Source organism: Malaclemys terrapin, chromosome 4, assembly GCF_027887155.1.
Source record: "Malaclemys terrapin pileata isolate rMalTer1 chromosome 4, rMalTer1.hap1, whole genome shotgun sequence".
Classification (NCBI taxonomy): domain Eukaryota; kingdom Metazoa; phylum Chordata; order Testudines; family Emydidae; genus Malaclemys; species Malaclemys terrapin.
Genome location: NC_071508.1, coordinates 40,584,450 through 40,608,644, shown reverse-complemented (window position 1 = coordinate 40,608,644; position 24,195 = coordinate 40,584,450). Strand labels below are relative to the sequence as shown.

The following is a 24,195-nucleotide window of genomic DNA, read 5'->3' as shown; positions in this document are numbered from 1 at the left end:
TCTGTTTTTTGTAGTATGAAGAGCCCAAACTCTTAGCTTATAGGGCTTGCCTTTTTTTTTTTTTTTTTTAAATATGTTCCCAATTACAAAAAATCAGACTTCATTGTGACTTTTTTATAGTCACGTTCTCACTTACTGATTTGGATTTTTCCTTGTTTGCTTTGCCTATTATAGTATTTAATTATTTCATGAGTATTGGGACTTCCCTCAGACTATTTACTCCCCAAAAGTGAAAATCTTACATTGATGGTATCTTCAGAGAAGGGAAAATTATGCTGCTTCTCTAAATATATTATGCAGGCTTCTCACTCACCTAGCCACCCGCTTCCCCTCTGAATTTGAGTTTTTAAATATTGAGAGGATGTCTTGTGCATTTGCCCTATGGGCACTCTTTCCTCCATTTCCTATCTGGTTGACTTCTTTGGTATTATTTGATATATATTTATTTTTTAAAAAGCATATGAGTAAATGAATTGTCTGGCTTTATCAGTTTGGAGTTTAGGGGACTACTTGCTTCCTTCTCTTAAAAGGAACTGGCTGGAATGTTCTGGAGCCTCCAGGGCATTGAAGCATAATTAGTAAGGCAGTATCTTTGAACTGGTCTATAAGTGCCTCAGAGGACCAAAAATCCTAAGAACTAGGGGATTTTCCCTCATAACTCATGTTGGAGATCTAAGACTGACTCCTGCATGATGTCCTCTTCATAGAAACAGAATTTTAAGGTAAGTACTCATGATTTTCCCTTCTATCTGTAGTCCTCAATTCTACAGATGCCTCTTGTGAGGGGAACTATGCTTTTGGTTTAAATAACCATAAAGGTGCTGAAGCCATTTAGTCAACTCAACAATAAAAGTTGAGGACTAATTCACAGGGAAAACCAGATAAGATACTGCCATATCCATTGCAACTAAAGGTGTACATAAACTGTTGCTGTACAGTCTTTCATGTAATGTGATTGCTAGGTGTCCTTCCTAGTTTTGGTCAAGTAAGCGTAGTTCACTGCTTACTGAGGAAATTGATCAGACAATGGAAAGATGAAGCAGAAAACAAGCAAGAAGTCCTACTCTAACATTATAGGCTGTTTCAATTTAGGATCCTCCATTTGGAATGGTTTGATGCTTGTATCTGAGAAGGCTCAGTTAAGTATGGTTATTAAATCCAGGTGTAGTCCCTTTTTGCATCTTGGAAGTACTGGAATGAATTATCCTTTTAACATCTTCTGTGTGAGATGTGTACTGAGGGAGAATTCCCTAGTGTACAAAATGGGCAAAAGCATATCCTCAGTAGTCTGATTACATCGTTCTTCCAAATTGAGGTCTCTCTTCAGAGCTTGTTCAAGAGACAGCTCCCCCCCCCCCCCCCCCGAACCCCCGTTTGGAGATATTCCTTGTATGAGAGGTCCATTTCCAGATTTTTGGCACAATAAACCAAAAATGGCATAATTTGATTTTTTTGTAGGAGAGCATCTGTATTTACCTAAATCTTGCCACCTTATCAGACTTCATCCCAACCATTACAAAGCTAGTCAGTCTGATGTGTCTTCTCTTACAAAAGGTCATTTGCCAAGTTCTCTGCTCAGTGAGAATCCCTGGGCTTTAGATCGTTTGGATACTACAAAAAGATCAGTATGTTTCAAGAGAGCACAAAATGGAGACCTAGTGAAAAGCACACTAGTATAAAAGAACCATGAGGGTTTGGTTGTTTCTAGTACCAGCAGAAGTGCCATTGCTAACATGAAGTCTTCCTCTTCTGACTCCCACTTGTATCAAGGACACAAGAATGGTGGTTGTTTTTTTCCTGAGGCAGAAAGTGATTCAAGCTATTATTTGTTTGATTTTGATTTAACTTTTTTCATTAATTGTACTGTAGAGAAGAGCATCTTGATGTCTTCTGTTCTGAGGCAAGTAGCAAATGGGAAGTAAAGCATACTTGGAGAATACATGATTGGCAGCATTTCATTTTTATTTTATTTATTTATTTATTTATTTATTTGACACAAATGAAGTGTGCAAGTAATTCAGTGACCCACCTCAAAGAATTAATGGGATGTTATGGTCTCACCTAGCCTTGTTGATGTTTTAACCCAAATTAGCTCCAAGAGTTTGCTCAGAGTACATTTTTTCTTGTTTGACGTGAAATATGCTGTTTGAGTGGTAGCTAAACCAAAAATAAGTATAGTAGGTCCCCATTGAAGACTCTGAAACAACCATGAGCCTCAAATAAGATATCTATGTCCTCTAGCTGGCCTATAGGGAAAGTCCTCTGCCCCATAGGGGTATGGTTCAGTCAACAGTTAATAGATCACTTATGCAACAGAGATGTCTTATATAAACAAATAGATATGTAGAGGCAAAAAACCTGCAAAAGATTTTTTTTCTTGTGGCCTCTGTGGGAACAGTCCCCTGACATATACCAGGTACTCAAAAATTTGGGCTGCATGGCATATTGGTTGTCAGAAATCACTTACAGAGAGACTGCATGAACTTTGATGTTTTCTACTTGCTACTAAGGATAACATTTGTATTGCTTGGGCATTTACAGTCCCAGCCTCCTGTAGCCAATACAGAGAAAAATGCCTTTTCTATCACCAGGCATTTCTCTTTGGCAGTAGTTCCCAAACTTGTTCCGCCACTTGTGCAGGGAAAGCCCCTGGCGGGCCGGGCTGGGTTGTTTACCTGCCGCGTCCGCAGGTTCGGATGATCGCGGCTCCCACTGGCTGCGGTTCGCTGCTCCAGGCCAGTGGGAGCTGCTGGAAGCTACGCGGGCTAGCTGCCGCTTCCAGCAGCTCCCATTCGCCTGGAGCAACGAACTGCAGCCAGTGGGAGCCGCGATCGGCTGAACCTGCGGACACAGCAGGTAAACAACCCGACCTGGCCTGCCAGGGGGGCTTTCCCTGCACAAGCGGCAGAACAAGTTTGGGAACCACTGCTCTTTGGTGTATGCCTTTCTTTTTCTTATAATCCTCAATATTTAGGGGGAAAGCTATCCTAGTTTCCTGTTTTAACACTGGTTTTCAGATTCAGTGTTTTAGTGATTTGGCTAATCAGTTTCCTTTATTCCCTTTCTTTGGAAAGACTTTTTCTCTAAGGGTGGACACACCATAGCTTAGGTCAAAGTAAAATCTTGAAAATCATTGGAGTGGGATACTTTTTTTAATATATTATCTCCTGTGAGATTTATTCTTCATGTGTGTGCAAGTGTAGTCATAAAGCCATAGAAATGTGCATTATTGCTTTCTAAAAAAAGGGATGGATAAAGGGCTGGATACCATTAGGTACAGAATTCACCACTTAGTAGCAAAATAAGGTGTAGGATTTATAGTGGGCTTTATAGAGTCAATATACTACATATTTTCTTTAGGCAACAGTTAACACTAAGTTTGGGTTAAGGTAATCTCCATCCTCAAACCAAGTATTGAAGTAATTGTGTTCTTCCATTTGTGCCTTTTAGAATAACTGATTGTATTTCTTGTGTTAACTTCAGTTCACATCCCATTACTCTTAGTGGTAGATCTGAAGATGGAGAAAGAGGGATGAAATTCTACAATAACAAACCAAAATGCTAGGTAGTTCTCCTAGTGTTAATTATGGTGGTTGGTTGGTTTTGTTGGATTTTTTTGCATTTTGTTTTGTTTGGTAGCAAGGGAAGGGATATGAAAACATTAAAAGCATATTTCCTGTTTGATCATTGCTCCCCGAATGACCGATGATAACCTATCTTTTTTTGTTACAGGATCTAAATTTCCTCAGCCAGATCTGCTGTATAGTTAGGAAACTATAATTTTCTCCAGATTAAACATTTGTTAAAGTTCCCATTAAGCTGCTTCAGAGCTCTGGGAATGAGGGACCTAACCATGACTACATGATATGTAGCCCCCTTGATGCTAAGAGTTGAATAATCTTATTGCAAAATTTCTTGTCAGCAATGGAATGAGATATGTGAAAGGATTAAATAAGGATGAATAACAGTTGATTTAGAGTGGTTTTATTTTTATTTCAGGTTTCGACCTATAAAAGGAAGGCAGGAAGAGTTGAAAGAGGTGATCGAACGTTTTAAGAAAGATGAGCACTTAGAAAAAGCCTTCAAGTCCTTGACGTCAGGTGACTGGGCCCGGCACTATTTTCTTAACAAGAACAAAATGCAGGAAAGGTTGTTCAAGGAACATGTAGGTTTATTTATAATTGTTTTCAGATTACTTATATGTATTTCACATGCTTTCGTAGCCTTTTAAGGAGTATTTTGAATATTACTTAAGTGAGAGAACAGGAGAAGTAAAGAAAATAAAGCCACTGTGTAGCCTTACCTTTCTACCCATTTTCATCTTTAGATTTTTAAAACCCAAACTTCAAAAAAGTAAAAGTAAAATAATCTTATCTAATGAACTTGCCCAGAAATAAAAGTATACATGAATTTCCTTTTGCTGCAATCACACATAAGCAGACATACCTAGATGTCAAGCTTTTCCTGCTGTGTGTGGTCTCCTTTTGTAATTGGGTCTGTCAAAGGCCATCATTTTGTTTTCTCCCCCCATTCAAGTCAGACATTCCTGCTCCTAATGGAGGACTGTCAAGGGAGAGAAAATGCTTCCAATGTGGTTGTACGTGACTCTTTTCATTGGCAAATTCTAAGATTGCCCCTCTTATTTCATCGTGAATTGATAGGGGGTTCTTCTTGGTTTTAAAGTTTTGTTTTTTTTTCCCTGTTCTGAGACAGATTGTGTTAATACAATCTTTGTTTGGCAGCCTAGTGCTTCAAGTGCTACTCAGACATATCAGCTTATATTCTTTCAGACTTCCCACCCTCAATTTCCTCAAGCCTCTGCTGGTGAAGATCAGTTTCCCAGCACTCCAGTTTAGTCGAGTGATAATGGAATAATGCAGCCCTTGCCCTGCCTTCCTTACAACCAGGTTGGGCATAGCTGATCAGATTCCAAAGACGCAAGAACGGTGCTTCCCTCTGTTCCCCTTGCTTAGGCAGATAGAGAATCAGTGACTGGTCCTCACCCTGAAGAGGTATTTCAGGAAGTTAAAGCCCCCAGGTCTCATGGCCAGAGGTCTTTGCGTTCCTTTTCTGGAGGCCCGGAGTTTTATCCTAAAGTCCTATAACACTGCTCTACAGCCAAAGTGCTTCTGAAATAAATGTAGTCAAACTTTACTAATTCTGGGTCACTGAGAACGAAAATGATGCTTAAAATTGTTGATTGGCTCTAGTTTTCAAGATATGCTATTGGGTCAGTATATACGACCCTTGACTTGGGAATGGCGGAGGATAAGTGAGTTATAAAGGGAAGGGATCTCAATTTAAACCAGAAATGACTAAAATAAATCTTTGACCGGATCTATGAATAAATCTATGACTGGGTTTGGACAGTACTTGCTTTTTAGGCAAAACAATGAATGATGCAATCTGAAGCTGGTATTGCGTCATACGTGATATGAATTGCATCATGTTATTCCTAGAAGTCATGGATGATGCAATCATAACGAAGCTTACATCACTCTGCTGAACAAATTGCCCTATATCAGCTCTAGAAATCATACAGTGTCGTGCTCTCTTATTTGTCAGTGTTTGATTTTGCAAAGGGACACATTTCTGTTTCGCCAAAGTGAGCAGAGATGCCTCGTACTTGTGTGAACAGTGCAGATAACTTCTGCTATGTTTGTGGTGAAGTGACTTTTGCATCACAAAAGCGCAGTATAACCACTACGGTTAAGAAAGCCTATCACCTTTATTTTGGCTGCAAAATTGGAGAGCAGGACAAGAGGTGGGCCCCACACATATGCTGCAACACTTGTGCAACAAATCTTCACCAGTGGTTGAACAGGAAAAGGAAATCTCTGCCTTTTGCAGTGCCAATGATTTGGAGAGAGCCAACAGATCATACCAGCAATTGTTACTTCTGCATGGTGCCTCCAGTTGGGAAAGGTGTGTCAAAGAAGAAAAAGTGGACTGTGCATTATCCAAACATTCCATCAGCTATACGCCCTGTACCCCACGGAGAAGGACTGCCGGTTCCTGATGCACCAGAATCATTTTCACTTGAGTCAGACGAGGAAGAGGATGAAACTTCTGGTCCTGAACCATCAATGTCACAGGACCCACATTTTCTCCCATCCTCCTCCTCTGAACTACACCTCATAACACAAGGTGAACTGAATGACCTTGTCGGGATTTGGAACTACCCAAGAGTAAGGCAGAGCAGTGGAATCTCCTGGCAGGTGATGTTAGGGTTTCCATGTTCCGTGACCATCAAAAGGATCTTGTCCCATTCTTCTTCATGGAAGGTGATCTTGTAGACTGCAACAACATCGATGGTGTGATGGCAGCCCTCAACATCGTTCACGATCCAGATGAGTGGAGACTGTTCATTGATTCATCGAAGACGAGTCTTAAAGCTGTTTTACTGCATAATGGCAATGTTTTGCCATCAATTCCAGTTGGTCATGCAGTCCATATGAAGGAAACTTATGACAACATGAAACAACTTTTGAGGTGCATAAACTATGACCAACATCAGTGGCAGCTTTGTGGCGATTTGAAGGTTGTTGCTCTCTTGCTTGGTCTGCAGACTGGATACACAAAGTACTGCTGTTTTCTCTGCGAATGGGATAGTCGTGCAAGAGATTCCCACTACATCAAGAAAGATTGGCCACTCCGACAGTCATTGGAGCCTGGGAGGAAAAGTGTTCAGCATCCACCACTTGTTGAATCAAGGAAGATTTTGTTACCATCCTTACACATCAAGCTGGGTCTGATGAAGAACTTTGTCAAGGCCATTGACAAAACACAAGCAGCTTTCAAGTACCTCCGTGGAAAATTTCCAAGGTTAAGTGAAGCTAAGATAAAGGAAGGTGTCTTCGTTGGTCCTCAGATTCGTGAACTTCTTCAAGATGATGCATTTGACCATGCACTGCATGACAAGGAAAAGACGGCATGGAAAGCCTTCCAGTTAGTGGCAATAAATTTTCTCGGAAACAACAAGGCAGACAACTACAGGTTGTTGGTGGAAAACCTCCTCAAGGCATACAAAAGCCTTGGTTACAACATGTCACTAAGATACATTTTTTGCACTCTCACCTAGATTTTTTTCCCACCGAATTGCAGAGCAGTGAGTGACAAGCACGGCGAGCGATTTCACCAGGACATTGCAACAATAGAGAAACGCTATCAGGGCAAATGGAGCCCATTAATGCTTGCAGACTATTGCTGGACAGTGGCAAGAGATACTCCATTTAATGAATGCAAGAGACAAGCCAAGAAGCGCCGAGTAGACTCTGAATAGGACTAAACTATGTACATAATAGTTTTTTGCCTTTTGTTTCATTATAAATTTTATTTATATAACCCTTTTGCTGATTTTTAAAGTGTTACATAAACAGGACAGGTGAAATATCATGTAAAGCAACCATAAACACATGAAGACCTAGGTTTACAATTTATGATTAAAACTCTACTATCTACACAATATACATAGACATAAAATGTAAAAACTTAAATATCTTAGAAACAGTAGCCAATCAGTTGTTTTGATTGTCATATTTGAATTCAGCACATCAAAATACATAATAAATAGCACATTTTATCTCTGAAGCAGACCACTTCTCAAAAATTGTAGACCAGTGTAATTGGTTAGACAAGACCATTTTGGGAGTTCCTGGTGTTGCTCCCTTCCTTGCATTCTCTGGAGGATTTCCACCTGTATCCTCTTGCAAACCAAATTGCAGAATACAAAGAGGTGTACAATTGAATGTCTCTTTCTTGGAAAAAGAAGCCATTGCTGCCTCTTGAGAAATCTCATTGGACACCTCATTGTGACAGATGTCAAAGTGCTGTCTAAACTAGATTAGGGAGACTAAGGAAGCCAAGGAGGAGAAAGTTCTGACCAGAGAGAGGGAAATATTTTTGAGTTAAAACCAAAAAGATGGAATTGTTTCCTGTCCTCAAAATCTGGCAAAAATAGTAAAGCATGGAAGGAGCCATATTACAAATTCTCCTTTCCCAGAGTGTCCGACAAGCTATACAAGCTTCCTTTGGATAAAACTGACAAATCGAACATCTCCCATAGAACTGACCCAGCAATCAAAAAATCCAATAGCTAGTCGTCTTGTTCTCTTGTGGGTAGTATCTCTATCTGACCTGTTGACTAAAAAGCTGGACTCTACCTTAAAGAAACAACGAGGCTGTTCTCAAAAGCTAAACATAGCTGTCTGTTCCCCTTAAGAACTAAGGAGTTTTGACTCCCATAAGAAGTTCCTAATAAAAATTGAACTTTATCCTTCCAATTTGTCTTTGTTGCAGCCTGAGGTATTCCTTTATATTTAATTAAGACACTAAAGTGTGTGGAGGGTATTTATGTGTATCTACAATTCTGTCAAACTCGGGTGGATTAAATAAATAAACCTCTCCTATGGTAATATGTGCAGTTAAAATCCGTAATCCAGAATGTTCACTAACTAAAGGCAACAAATACTGTAAAGGGACATTTTTGACTCCTAAGATACAGAAGTTTTCATTACTTTTATTTGTGTGCACTTAATACAGCAGTACTCTGTCGTCTTTGTCATTCCCTTTCAGGTATTTATTTATTTACGAATGTTTGCAACTGACAGCGGATTTGAGATATTGCCTTGCAATAGATATTCTTCAGAGCAGAATGGAGCCAAAATTGTTGCAACAAAAGAGTGGTAAGCATTGCAACTGTAAATTAAGTCATTGTTTATATCCCCATCTAAAAAAAAATTAAATGTAAAAACTATGTAAATGTAATAAAAGAGTTGGAGTTAAAACTACAGCCAGTAAATGTGAAAATTTAAGTTTGCAGTTTTTCAGAGCTTGCAAGTTATTTAAACCAATCACCACACAATAAATTAATCACACGTACTTGTCATGCATCAAAGTGTAAACTTCGTAGATTTAATGTTTTGTGTTGCCACATGTTCGATACACAATTTTGAAATAATCCTATCCTGTCAATTAATTTAATTTAAAAAAAAAAAAAAAAAGCATTAGTCCTCAGTGAGGAACATGCCCATGTCAAGATTCAGCCATAGCCAGATTTGCTGTAGCTGTGTCAGGGGAAAAAAATGAGGTAACTTTTTTTACAATTGGAAAAATGAGCTTCTCCTTTGAGGGATGGCTTCTGCATATTCCAGTTTGTAAGACAAGCATGCCTGGTATATGCAGCCCCTCCTTTTGGGAGATATTTTTGATTATTTAGTTGGGTAGTCAATTTTTTTGTTGTTGTTTTTAAATTAAAAGTTGTTTTAGCACCTCTGCCATTGCAGGTATCGTCCAGACCTGCAAAGGCAGGAGGACTACCTCAAACCCCTGTTACGGTGGGAGAAGCTCTTCGGACCCAACACTGGTACAGGGTATTCAGTACGGTCTACGTTGAGTGGCTACTCAGATTCAGAGATCTTGTTTCCAGAGTGGCTCTGTGCCTGGCATAAGTGGATTTAAATTTCCCAGATTCATTTGGGTCAACAGAATCTGGTTGAAGAGCATCTGGAACTGTCCACTCCAAAGAACAGCTTGCTAGTAGAGACTCTGTGCCCAACAGTGGGGTATCAAAGCCCCTGGTTTCTGTCTAGGTTGGTAGAGTTCATTGCCATGGAGTATGTCCAGTATGTCTACATTGAGAAGCCTCTAATAACTGAAGACTGATTGGCAGAATGGCTGTATATCATGCATAAGGGTATCAGGATTTTCTGTATCTACTGGTTTTATAGATGAGTGCTAGATAACACCATCATCTTCAAGGTCCTGGTCAACTGAGTCTTTTTCCAGAGCTCTAGCACTGGCAATTTCAAGGAGCATCTTGACTCTAAAGACCCTCTCCCCATAGAGGGAAAAGGTAGCATCTGAATCCCTGTCTCACATGAGTTAGTGGAGAGCTTCTCTCTACTGAGTCCTGTTAAGCAGGCATGAGACTCCAATTCAGCATCCAGCAAGCTACATTCCCTCTCCAGAGGGAAAAGTGGAAGAATCAAGAGAGACAGAGTGCCAGTAAGGTTCCCTCACTCCCGCTTATTATCTACTTAGTTGGGGAGGACAGGGCACCAACTTTCAGTCTATCTCCCATTAACTTTTCAGTGCAGAATAGGCAGACAAGCGTAGATGAAGCCTTAGTATTGCTCTCCTCCATGCTGAGGACTGTATATGCTTCAGCATCAACCTTTTGCTGTTGCCTTTTCTAACATTGGGAAGAGTGCAGAAACAGTGCCAGTTGTGCTTATGTCAAAATCCATTGACCTGAGCAAGGATCCTTCCACTGTAACTCTGCTCCAGGCTTTGGCCCCAGAACCTTTTCTACAGAACCCTGATGCTGTCCCCACTTATTCTAGTTTTTTTTTTTTTTGTAAATCATAAGCACATACAACATTTTATATGTCTAAAATGAATGTATAATATTTTATATCTACATAATTTACGCATTTTAAGTGCCATTATTCAGCAAAGCACTTACACTTAGCATTTGTTTTAAGCATCTGAGTAATCCATCCCTATTCAGCAAAGATAAACACCTCCTTAAAAATGTTTAGGAATGTAATCTTTTAGATGTGAACAGAAATGCTTTAAAATTAAATACTGACAATAGTTTAAGATCCACAATTGCTGACAGATTGCGTGAATAAATTTTAAAATTACAAATATATTAAGAAGTTTTAATTTTTTTTTTTTTTTTCTGATTTAACTGCTAGGACTTGAGTTCAAGTCTCCGATTTTCTTGTGTTAATTGACACTACTAATGTGTAAAGAATTAACTCTTGCAGGGGACACACAGATCCCTGAACTAAGGTTTTCACAGGGGGAAAAAAAAAGTTTTAAACAGTTTTAAAAACATTTTCTATCTTTTAAAACTATTTTTTGGTGAAGAAAGAATTTGGAATGTTTTTGTTACTTGTTTTGTAATTGTTGGAACTTCTGTCTTTAATTTTTTAACACTTAGGAAACGAAATGACAAAATAGAACTACTGGTGGGTTGTATTGCTGAACTATCAGAAATAGAAGAGAACATGCTGCTCAGACACGGAGAGAATGACTTTAGTGTCATGTATTCCACACGGAAAAACTGTGCTCAGCTATGGCTTGGACCCGCTGCATTTATCAACCACGGTAAGCAACAAGGATAGGAAGTATAAGATGACAAAAGGTACTCCATTTAAATGTTCCTGTGTGTAAGCTATGCCATGCAGCCTCAAAGTGGAAATGCTGCTTGGATTCACTCTGAATTATGTATCTGAGATAAAATTAACATAATCTGGAATACTTTATTAGTTTAAGGCCTAAATCCTGGTCAGTTGCTGAGCTGTGCACTGGGAAATTAATTGGAAGCTATGGGAAGGGCCGCCCCCCAACCCCCCACTTTTCCCAAGCATACATACAGGGGAATGGCTGCTGAATCTGCATAACTGCAGATTTCAACCCTCCCCAAATCCCTACTGCATGACAGTGTTCAGAGAATTTTTCAATCTTCCTAACGTAAAGAGCTTAGAAACCAAACTGTATTAAAGCTGTTTAAGATGTCCACTTGTATATAAATCATTCTTGTTTAATAACCTATATCCTCAAGTATTTAGTTGAGATTCTAGCAGATGTTGAAGTCAGAGCAAAACCTTACTTTAGATATCTATAACTATTCATGTTTCAGGTCTTATCAACAGTTAATTGACTTTATCTTTTGGACCTTTTTCAGATTGCAGACCTAACTGTAAGGTAAGCATGAAACTTAAATAAATAAATAGGGGGGGGGGGGCAAACCACCAAATCCTGCCCAAAGCATGCCCATCAAATATATGTATACTTGTTTTGCATTCAAACAACCAAATTAACCTTAATGGTTATCTGTTTTCTTTTAGTTTGTATCAACTGGTCGAGATACAGCATGTGTGAAAGCTCTAAGGGATATTGAACCTGGTGAAGAAATTTCTTGTTACTATGGGGATGGTTTTTTTGGAGAAAATAATGAATACTGCGAATGTTACACCTGTGAAAGGTATGTGCTGACAATGTAAACAATAAGCTATAAGAAGGCATGTGGGCATATTGGATGCCCACATAACGTGCATGTTGTGAAGCTGAAGGGCAAGTGCTATTCAAGAGTTGTAGGTATATAGTATAATCATGTTCTTAAAATGTTACCTTTTTTAAAGTTTTTAATTTCCAATTTTTATCACCATATTTTCCAAAATTTCTTCGTAGCTCAGTTCCTCCCACTCCACCCCAACCCAAAAAATAGAACAGTGCAGACTTCAGAAATTTATTGGATACTAAAATGTGCATGTGTTGAACAGAAAAACAGCATTAGCAACCTCCTAGCCATCTAATATTACGAGAATTCTCACAACTCTTCTTTAAACTATTGTCCTCATTTTCAGGGATATCATTGAAAATGGGGGACAACCCTGTAAGACAGTTTCATTCACTCAGTTTTTGTAACTCAAATGTCTTGCTTTTTGGTGAGAATGGGAGTAGTACCTCTCACAGTCTGTATAGTTGTTAGAATTTGTATATTTTAAACATAGACATCTGATTTGGTGCTACTGCTGTTTACACCAGTTCATTTCATAGTAACAGAGGCAAGTTGGCTGCATTTTTATTTTTTATCTACACTGTCCCTGCTGAACTTTTCTTATTGCATCTATCTAGAGAATTTCAAGACATCTCCCCTTTGTCTTCATTCTGTCTTCTACCCTAATGAAATTTCCATTTAAAAAATAAATAAATAAAAAATTCTGGACATAGGAGAGACCGCTCCAGTACCCTCCTGGGAACTTTATCTAGATTTATTTTGGGGGAGGAGTTAGGGGAAGTGTTGCAGGGGCATATATCTGTATTGCAGCTGGGGAGTTGAATGGCAGTGTGTAGACACAACTGCACTATCTGTACTGTAGGTCAGGAAAAATAGAAGTGAGGATGCCATGGCACAGGCTGCAGGAGCCCATCTGACACCCATTCCCTCCCTCCCCTTTCTCCCCCCCCCCCCCCCCACACTCACTCACTCTCTCTCTCTCTCTCTCACTCACTTATGCAGCTGGTCATAATTCCGTGCCTCTGCATTCTCTCTGTTTTTAGTGAGCTAGTTAGAGTACAGCTAGAGCAAGTACATCTGCACAAGTTGCCTTTCAGACGGCGGCTGCCATGTAGACATATCCTTTAAGAGCCTTTTTGGATAAACTGTTGGAAAAACTACACTGATCTTGTAAGCTCTACACATTTTTGTGTGCATGTCTGTGTGTATATGTATACACACAGACATACATGCACACTCCATGTGTATACAGGAGAGCGCACACTCATATGGGTGTGTGCATGTGTCTGTAAAAGTTTTATATATGAATGAGAAAGGTACTCTTTGTTCCTTGATGTTCGTAATGATTTGAGGGACTCCAAGGAATATTGGTTACCTGCACTATCTGAATCTTTACCTCTTTATAATAAATAGATTGCATAATAATAGTAATCTTCTAGTTTTTTGGAAATGGTATCTATCTAAGTTTAAATTATTAAATGTTTGGAAGGTCTGGTGGAATTTAGTTTCCTTTTAACCTTTTTGCTAAGAAGCTATTGAATTGGTTTTGACATGTAAACCAAGATGCTGGAAAGTGCATATAAATTTAGATCTGGATTGTCCCTAATTCTTCAGATGCACTCTGCCCTTGCTCTCCTGTTTAGCTTGGTATTGGCTGCTCAGGTTGCTGCTCTGATCATAGTGGCTTCTGCCTTTGTTTCCGCATGTGAGCAGATGAGTGGAGAATGGGAAGAAGCTCCGCTCAAAATCCTTCATGCTGGCCGGAGTAGATAACCAGGGAAGTGGGGTCTGTAAATTGCACTCTTATAAGTGCAGAGCAAAAGAAAAATTGTATCTTTCTCAGGCACAGTTCCATCAGGTGGCAGAGCAGCTGACCCCAAAAGCTCAGTCAGTCTCTCTGATTTGCAGAATTTAATAGGACACTTAATATTCCCTATTAAAGTAGCACCAGTTAATTTAACTAAAAAGCATTGGGTTGGCCTGGTGTTTAGCACAACAATGCATGAGAGACCAAGGTTTTATTTTTCATCTCTGTTGTCTCTTGTACTCTTAATTATTATGATTTGTTTGATACAACTATTACACTGGATCCCCAAGTGAGGTTGTCTTCTAACTCTGAAAAGCGACCTCTCTGATCACGTAAGGGTACAAAAGGGAGTCTACCAGTTTTCTGCTGCATGGACAGTGATGGTGACATGAGACCTAAAGTAGGAAGCCTGAAGGCTCTGGTAAATCTCCATCCCCTTCTAGACTTCTTGGGACAATCTCTGCTTGGCCAACAGTAAGGGTTTAATGATGAACAAATCAATTGAGTTTGTATCCATTTACAGGGAAGAAAAATACAAGTGTGAAAGGGACAATCATAATTACGACAATACCATCGTTATCTACTTAGTAACTGTTCCTGACATCACTTTGAAAATAACAAATGCTACAATCGCAGTTGTCTTTTTTATTTATTTATTTATTTATTAAGGCAGATGTGAGGGGGAAATGTTAATTCTCATTGAAATTTTCATAACAGAATTAATAGCAAATACCATTTGAACTTCTGTACTTAATTATCATTCTATACAAGTTGGATTATGCAAATGGTATTGAAACAGGTTTTTTGTAGATAATTACTCTCTTTAAAAAAGGAAAAGGTAATTGCAAAAGACAAGTATCTATTCTCTCAGTAATTAGATGCCAGTTTCTTTTCATCCCTAATTGGAAGTGAAATATGCATACAAATTCTTTACAGTATCAATAGCAGAATGGCCCACAAAATACCAAAAAACTGGAAACAGTTGCATCAACTTACCTTCTCTAAATATACCTGGGATTCAAATGTTATATGCCATCAAACAGAGCCTTACTACTATATAGAGTTGTTAATATGTATTGTTCTCTTTTATAGACGTGGAACTGGTGCTTTTAAATCAAGAGTGGGACTTCCAGCACCTACTCCTGTGATCAATAGCAAATATGGACTGAGAGAAACAGATAAACGTTTAAACAGGCTTAAAAAGTTGGGTGACAGCAGCAAAAACTCAGACAGCCAGTCTGTCAGCTCTAACACTGATGCAGATACCACTCAGGAAAAAGCTAATGCAAGTAAGCAAAGGGAAAACTTTTTTATAAAAGGCTTTGTTTTCATAATATTAGAAAATTCTCACTTCAGTGGAATTCAGTCTTATATTGATGAGACACAATAACATTTAGGCTTTTCATTATATAATATATAGTTCATTTTTTATTTATATATATATATAAACTAAAGATTAAGAAATAAAGATTGTATTTGTACCCAGAATTTTCTATAGGTCTCTTGTTTCAAAGCATACCACAGTACAAAATGTCTCAGTATGCCTGTATGTATTTACTCAGTTTCAAAATACCACATACACAGTAGAATATTTCAGGAAATATGAGTGATCATGAGTAAGAGAAATTCAAGCGGGTAAAGAAATCCATATTATTAGTCTGGGAGCATAGAATTGTAGGATTGGAAGGAACCTTGAGAGGTCTTCTAGTCTAGTCTCCTGCACTCAAGACAGGATTAAGTATTATCTAAGCATAATGTAGTAAAATCTGATTAGTTGGGCAAGTTAGTGATAGAATGGTAAGGAGAGGGTATCATTTGATTCATAAAAATCTACAGAATCATAATTTCAGTGGAGCTGCAGAGAGTGACAAGACAATGGGGACTTGTTCCGCGTCTATCCCATCCCCGTCTCCCAGGTCCTTCAGTTAGTGGACATTTTGATACTGTAACACAGGGATGCATTGATCTGTGATAATCCTAGGGAAGCTAGCCTTGACATGTTGAACTGAAAACATTTATTCATCAAAGGCATCATCAGTGTCATCTCCATCTAGGGCACAGCTGTTGGACATGTCATACTGATCCTCATCCGTGCTGAACTCACACACTTCCATACAAGGCAGGTTGCTAGCCAAACATTTGCAGGGTGACGAGCATCTGGTCTTTGCACACAAGCATTTGAGTAGCTGAATGATTGATTTGGGAGCATTTCAGTCCATCCTGCGACTCATCCATGCACGATAGGGTTGGGCAGTTTTGGATAAGCTTGATCATCCCAGAGCCATTCCGTTGCTTGATTTGCCCTCCTGTTAGCAGGTATAATTGCACCCCTTGTCGGTGGCAATTTTTCTCCATTTGTCTGTTTTTTGGAAAACATCCACCAACGTGGCTCTGCAAGTGTTGTAATGTTGGTCTTCAAGTGGTAAACTCGGCATATGAATATCTCCAGTGCATTTATGACCTCATCTGTGACTGTCTCAGTCATTTCGAGTTCTTTCAGAGCGAGGAGAGAGTATTTGAAGGTATTTGAAGTACCTGAATCAAATACCTTTCCAGCAGTGTCACATCCTGAACGGGTGTGGAAACCTGGCAGTACAGTGGCTTTTAATGGGCTGAGTGATAGAAACACATCTCTAAAGGACATACAGTGATTCTGTTCCCGAACAGCAAGCGCAGAAACAGAATCTTACAGAATCCTGCAGAAGTCTTGGGTACTGTGTCTCAGAGAGCACTAGAACAGCTGTCTCGTGCCAAAATTTGGAGTTTAGTAGTATCTCTCTCTGGCATTGATGGCATGCAAGATAATTTTAGTGTCCGCCTCCTCATGGGAACGACAGAGAAACTCCACTGAACAGTGCAAGGAAGCAGCTTCATTACGCTATGTGACAAAGAAATTCTTTTGAGTAATTCTTTGCATTCTGCAGCATTTTTCCTGCAAGGTATGTAGTTGGCCTCATCCTTCGTGTGAGTATGGGCTTCTTCATTGTGACATTGGAGATGTTTACAGCGTCAGTGATTTTGTATTGGATAAGTGCAATATCATGGAGTCTCTTCTTTATGGTAATATTTTTAAATTATTCCTCTGCGTACCTGTCAGACATGAGGTAGATTTTTGTCATAGGTCCAGTCTTTTCTCTAGCCTCATAATGGAAGTGTTCAGCCAAATCTTGGCAGGTATTAATTATTTCTGTTTGTCAAGAGTTTGTACCTCAACCATACCATCTGATTGCTACACTGAAAGGCCTCTGCTCTCATGAGGTATCGGTCATGTCAGTAGGTGATTACTTAGGAAGACCATGTGCATTAATTTGCTTTTCACCTGGCACGTGTGTGTTGTTCCATCACATTTGAATATCCGTTGTAGTACACTGGAGAACTTGTACTTTCCCAAAGTCTCACATAGATCAACATCACGCTGAGATCTCATCACTGAAGACTGCCTTCATCATGATATTAATGAGCTCCAGTTCATCATATGTGAATGGATTGCCAATGTGAGTAAGCTCTCCTGTAGCTTTAAAATTGCCCTTTCTTGGCATTTAACAGCACCTAATGAGTCTAGATGTTGCTTGGTCACTTCTGGGGAAGTCATCCTAAACATGCTTAATGTTTTGTTAGAAATTCGATGGCATTCTGGTGTTGTCAGGAAAAACTGGGAAAGAGCACTTGGATGCTGTGTTTATGCCCACCAACTCCCCAGTTACTTTCATTGCTCTGTTTTTGTGTTCTAGAGCTTTGTCTGAACCAAGTGCACAGAAGGGAACTGGTGACCTTTTTATCGCTCAATTTCCTTTTTGAAATTTATCCCATATTTTGGGGTCAGACTTTTTTAAGCTTCTTCTTTCAGCGAGGTACCAGGCAATCATCGCAGAATAGTTGGATAAATCTAAAGCAAAGAAGTATTTCATGAAGTCTTCCAGCGCTGCTAGGTGCAAATTCCAATTAGCAGTCCTGACAAATCAAATAAAGAGCAGCGAAGACTCAACCATCTTCATGTATCACCACACCAACCTGAAAGTTGGCTTTGTCATCTATTCAGCTGATCAAATGGTTTGATCTGTGATATTGCAGCTCTTCATCCCGCACAATAGGTTGTTGAGAGCAGAATATACGTTGGGTGTGTGGAACCGGTCTTGCAAATCCTGTACCCTTTGGGAATCAACTTCAAACACATTAGTATGCTTTTCAAAGAAGACATCTAAGTAGCGTTTTTAAAGGACAATAAGTGTTTGGGTCTATTCATCTATAGCGCATTACTGCTTTTTCCCTGCAAGATTTTGGTTCATAGTACTGTCACAATACAAAATCACCCAGATCTTAGGAATACCAGTGAAATCAGCGAAGGAACCGATTGCACATATCACTGTGAAGAACGTGTGTATTTTGTCAGGACATAGAATCCACTGCCCACAGAGATCATCATGGGACATTATTAGCTGTTGAACAGGACTGAAAAGGCCCATGTATAGTGTCACGACACATTTTGATTCAGTTCCGTAGATGTATATTTTATGGCTGTCAAACGATTAAAAAAATAATCACAAGATTTTAAAAAATCAGTCGCCGTTTTAATTGTACCATTAAACAAAATAGAATAGCAATTTAAATTTATTATAAATATTTTTTCTACATTTTTCAAATATATTGAATTCAGTTACAACACAGAATACAAGTGTACAGTGCATTCTTGGTGTAGCTCTTAATGTGATTATGCAGTGTCATTTGCATGGTCTCTCTTGGGTCAGTGAATCCACTTTACTTTCCATGCAATGTTCTTGCTATGAGTGACTGCTTCATAGTTTCTCATGCTAAAACTGAAACTGTTCTCACTAGATGCCTTTGGGCATCTGGCTTACTGCAGAACTGACAGGTGTTCTTCTCGAAACGCATGCCATGATACCCAGTATAAGGCGAGTCTTGCCTACAGCTGACACTTGTCCAGGCATTTTCAACTTTTTTCTGGTGCTTGATGTACTTCCTCTCCAACCTTGCCAAATTCAGTTTATGAATGCACTTCTTATTGCATGTAAGGTGCCATCGAGCATTGTGTTTAACCAGGTCTTCCATGATGGTATTCTCCAAAAGTTCAGCTACCAGTCAGTACTCTTTGTCTCGCCACTGATACCTAAAAATGATCTAATGTGGTGTTACGTAATTATGTGCATACTGTTTGCAGATGGATTCCAGCAATTTCTGACTGGATGCTGATGTCTTAACCAATGCCTCATAAGTCTTTTGGCATAACGAACAGAGCTGATAATCAGTACCTCTGAACCATTTTGTTGTTTGTTTGTTTGGCTGATGATGGTAAAACACCTTGAAGCACACTTTCCATTTATCAGAATCTGTAACATTAACAAAATTAATCAGGTATCCTGTTCTGAGCATTAACTGATAGCACATTAGTCAGTCAAAGGCCACAATTTAACTTTGTGAGCATTGCATGTTTGACATGCCTGTATTAATGTACATTTTTTTTCAAAAACAGGAGTACTTGTGGCACCTTAGACTAACAAATTTATTTAAGCATAAGCTTTCGTGGGCTACAGCCCACTTCATCAGATGCATAGAATGGAACATATAGTAAGAAGATGTATATAAATACAGAGAACATGAAAAGGTGGAAGTTGCCATACCAACTCTAAGAGGCTAATTAATTAAGATAAGCTATTATCAGCAGGTATGGCATAGAATATGTTCCATTCTATGCATCTGATGAAGTGGGCTGTAGCCCACGAAAGCTTATGCTCAAATAAATTCATTAGTCTCTAAGGTTCCACAAGTACTCCTGTTCTTTTTGCGGATACAGACTAACACAGCTGCTACTCTGAAACCTGTCATTTTTTTTAAAAGTTATTTTTAAACATTTCCTGTTATATATCACTACATAATTGTTCTAGATTTGTCATGTTTGGTACCATTGTGCTCATGGGAGAAAATGCTTTCAGATGACACCCAACTCAATCCATTTTTGACACCATTGTATTATCAAAATTTCCACCAACTGGAGGATATAGAGTTGGGAGTTGGGGAACAGTGAATATCCCCAGCAATGCTGCAGAGGGTGGTGCCATTGAAATTTATGAATCTGTAGACTTTCATTAATCAAATTGAATCTTCTTTATCTTTCTATCACTAACTTGCCCACGGAATTACACATTCACAGACCATTATGTAGGAAAAATGGTGTTCAAATTAATAGATAACTTGAATCTATATTATGTAGACCAATGGTCATTTTTCTTTAGAGACAGTTTCTCATATCTCCAGAAACCATTAATCCTATTCTAGAATTTGACAATAATATACCTTGTTGCTATCAGTAAAGTGACTGGTCAATTCAGTTTTTAGTCTGAAGTAAATGCAGACAGCTGATAATCTCAAAAGAAATTCAGAAGAATTTTTATTCAGTGAAGTACTAGAAAGATCCTCTTCTTGTAACAGTAAGCATTCATATCTACCTTTTATTTTCTAAAAGTGAGACATAAATTGCTAAATTGTTTGACTTGACTAGCAAGCAGACATCAAATTGCTTAAAACATTTAGGTTCCATCTTGCTCCCACTTGCTACTGGGATGTCATAGCAGCACTGTTCCTGTTAACTTCCTTAAATTGCTCCCTGTTATGAAAATCAAAGTACAAAGAAAAGGCAGGAAATATGCTGAGTCCAGAAAACTGTGGTGTCCGCCATCATAGAATATGTGTAAATACAGTGCTTTAGAAATGTTGTCCTTAGGCAGACAGATCCCTTCACGCTCACCCAAGTATAGGATACAGACAGTGTGGCACTTGAGAAGATGAGAGCCAAAACGATTGAAAGAAAAGGTGGTCATTTGAGCTCCCTAGCAAAAGGGTGGGGGAAGACAAAGAGCTTTGATCCTCTCCTGTGCTTGGAGAATGTAGAGCAAAACTTGACACTGACATGCACAGATTATTTCTATAAAGCATCAAGAAACTCTCTACAAATAATCTCTTTAGGTGTAGGGTCACCAGAATTTGGAATTTAGATGTATTTTGGTAACTGTAAGGCAGTACCTTGGGTCTGAATCACTTCTCTTCTGCTCGAAAACTATATGTTACATTGACTTAAATCTGATTTTTGTAAATTTATATTAATATTAAGTGTTCTTAATTCTTAAGTAAAAAGTTAGACAATACTTGCAAAAGGCCAGATAATTAACTTGTCTTTAAAAAATAATTAACTTTTTATTTTTATTTTGTAGCTAACAGAAAATCTTCAATTGGTGTAAAAAAGAACAGCAAGAGTAGAGCATTAACAAGACAGTCTATGTCAAGAATTCCAGCGTCATCAAATTCTACCTCATCTAAACTAACTCATATAAATAATTCCAGGGTACCAAAGAGACTGAAAAAGCCTGCAAAGCCTTTACTTTCAAAGATAAAGTTGAGAAATCAGTGCAAAAGGCTAGAGCAAAAGAATGCCTCTAGAAAGCTTGAAATGGAAAATTTAGTTCTCAAAGAGCCTAAAGTAGTTCTATATAAAAATTTACCTATTAAAAAGGATAAAGAAATAGAGGGACCAGCTAAAGTTGCAGTCTCTAGTGGATGCTTAACAAGACATGCAGCAAGAGAATATAAACTGAATTCTGTGAAAGGTGCTCATGAGCATGGTGAAATATCACCCTGCACATACATAACCCGGAGGTCAATGAGAACAAGGATGAATTTGAAGGAGACCTCTGATATAAAGCTTGAACCAAATATGTTGGATACCTATAGAAACAACTTGACGGGAACTCGATCTGATATCTTACAACAGCAGTCTCATGTGATACATGAAAATGAACTGATTCATGGAACATCACATAAAGGGGAGGTTAGATATCAGAAGCATGATATGGGCATGTCCAGAAAGAAATCACGACAAGGAAAACTTGTGAAATCATCTGCAAATATAGAAGAAGCTGATCCTACACATAATCCACCTGGCAAAGATGAAGTACCAAATTTGATTAGTTCTCATTCGGAACATGGAGAAAGGAGTAATGGAGTGGATACGGCCCTTGGATATAAGGATGGTATTCCTATGTCTGGTGGCTGCTCCATTGTTACATCTGACAATTTCAAAGCAAAGGACAGCTTTAGAACTGCTAAAAGTAAAAAGAAAAGACGAATCACAAGGTATGATGCGCAATTAATCCTAGAAAATAGTTCTGGGATTCCCAAACTGACCCTGCGTAGGCGTCATGATAGCAGCAGCAAGGCAAACGACCAAGAAAATGATGGAATAAACTCTTCAAAAATAAGCATCAAATTAAGTAAAGACCATGAAAAAGACAATAACTTGTATGTAGCAAAGCTAAATAATGGATTTAACTCAGGATCAGGCAACAGTTCAACAAAATTAAAGATACAACTAAAACGAGAGGAAGAAAACAGAGGGACATATTCTGAGGACCTTCATGAAAATGGCATGTGTTGTAGTGATACTCTCTCTCTCTTGGAGTCAAGAATGGAAGTGGATGATTACAGTCAGTATGAAGAGGAAACTGCAGATGAATCTTCATCAGAAGAGGAAGAGGAGGAGGAGGAGGACTATGATGATGAATTTGAAGATGATTTTATTCCTCTTCCTCCAGCTAAGCGATTAAGGCTTATAGTTGGCAAGGATTCAATAGACATTGATATTTCTTCTAGAAGAAGAGAAGATCAGTCTTTGAGGCTCAATGCATAAGCTTATAGGTCTTAAACTGACCAGGATGTCCATTTTTAAACAAACAAAAAAATTCCATTCAATTATTCCTCAACCGAAGAACTTTCTGAAAATTTTAGTAACAGCACTTCTTTATTGTTTATTCACTTATCAACATACTATTGTAGAAAGTGTACAGAATACTGACTCTTCTTAAGTCTGATTTGTGCAGATTTTTATTGTACTTTTTAATAGCCTCCTTATGTGCAATTCTGAGTTAGAATAAGAGGTAATGCTCTGTTGTAAAATAAAGGCTCAAGCAAAATTATAAAATTACATCAAAACTTTCCATGCAGGACAATGAGAACACAATGTGGCTACACAATTATTTGTAACCTATAAGGGCATTAGTTTGCCCTTACAATATCTGACTAAACAATAATTTAAAAAAATCATAGTAGCAGCATATTAAAGTTTTCTAGTATATGTTAATATCACCAGCAATGATCTACAGCTTTTCAATTTATTTGCTAGATGTTTTTCCCCCTTGAAGTTTGTCAGTTTTAACACTGTATGCTGTCCCAGACGTACTGTTTGTGGCCTTTGTTATAGTAGCAAACCGTTGGTTGGAAGTCAAATTGATTTCTTTAAAAAAAGAGAAAAAAGAAATAAAAAGGTGTTGACAGTTTGCTGACTTTTTAGTACATTATATGTACAAGGGTAGCAGTATGCAGAATAAAAGTTTGGATATGGTGTATTTATTGCTTGTTATGTAAATTAAACACCTTGTATTTAACACTTTTCAATACTTTTAGATAAAAATTGTTCTTTGCAAGAATGATTGGTGCTTATTTTTTCAAGAATTTGCTGTGAAACAATGTGATTACAACAGGCAACATTTATCCAATGAACTGCAGCTATCCGAAATTGGTTCTTCATAGTTTTCTGTTGCACTTGTAAAATGCTACAAGGAATTTAAAGAAATCTATTCACTTTAACTTATGATAGTTTTATGAAATTAAAAAAACCTAAGTCACAGCTTTTGTTCTGTGGTAACCTATACAAATGTTTGTCTTTTTGAAATCCAGTGTAAAGGACTGAAAAAATATGTATATGTTGTAAATACTTGTGTGTTGTGAGAAATTTTGTCATAAGAAATTGAGATAACTTACCAGAAGGGTTTTTAAGTTTAGAATTACATTCATGCCAATAAAATAGGAAATTATAAACCTAGTTTTAAACTCTGCATCAGTGGGAATTCTTTGCTTTTATTTAGTTTATATTTTAAGATTTCAGTCTGGATATGTTATAACAGTAAAACAAAAAAAATCAGTGAAGAGTTTCAGGGTTTTGTTTTTTATATAAGGCCATTAGGAAGAAGAACAGCCCTTGCCAGGGGATGGAGGGAGGAAATGGAAATTATATATAAATTTTAACAGATGAACTATTTATTTTAGCGCACAAATCTTTTTAAATGTCTTCAATTTGAGTTAAGTGGCAGATTTTTGTATGTTCTGTGTCATACAAGTTTTACTAAACAGTGGATGAAGATTCTGACAAATGTGCTTTGTTAGGGCGCTTTAGTTTCTAGAGACATGGGGAAATCAGAATAGATTATAAATACATATTTAATGGATCAACTTAATCCATGTAACCGACATATTGAAGATGCGTGGAATGTTCACGTTAAACACACATTCTAGT

General features: G+C 38.2%; 1 protein-coding gene across 2 annotated transcripts in view; it reads left to right on the top strand.

Annotated features, from left to right (window-relative positions):
* KMT5B (lysine methyltransferase 5B) overlaps positions 1-23,737 on the top strand; it is a 49,328-nt gene extending 25,591 nt beyond the window's left edge. For both annotated transcript variants that reach the window (XM_054026562.1, XM_054026563.1), the window contains exons 4-10: positions 4,000-4,165; positions 8,575-8,684; positions 10,949-11,115; positions 11,696-11,715; positions 11,859-11,995; positions 14,931-15,127; positions 21,062-23,737. In XM_054026562.1, the coding sequence (XP_053882537.1) occupies positions 4,000-4,165; positions 8,575-8,684; positions 10,949-11,115; positions 11,696-11,715; positions 11,859-11,995; positions 14,931-15,127; positions 21,062-22,533 (2,269 nt within the window). In that variant the 3' untranslated portion in view covers positions 22,534-23,737. The remainder of the gene's footprint in view (positions 1-3,999; positions 4,166-8,574; positions 8,685-10,948; positions 11,116-11,695; positions 11,716-11,858; positions 11,996-14,930; positions 15,128-21,061) is intronic.
* The last annotated feature ends 458 nt before the right edge of the window (positions 23,738-24,195 follow it).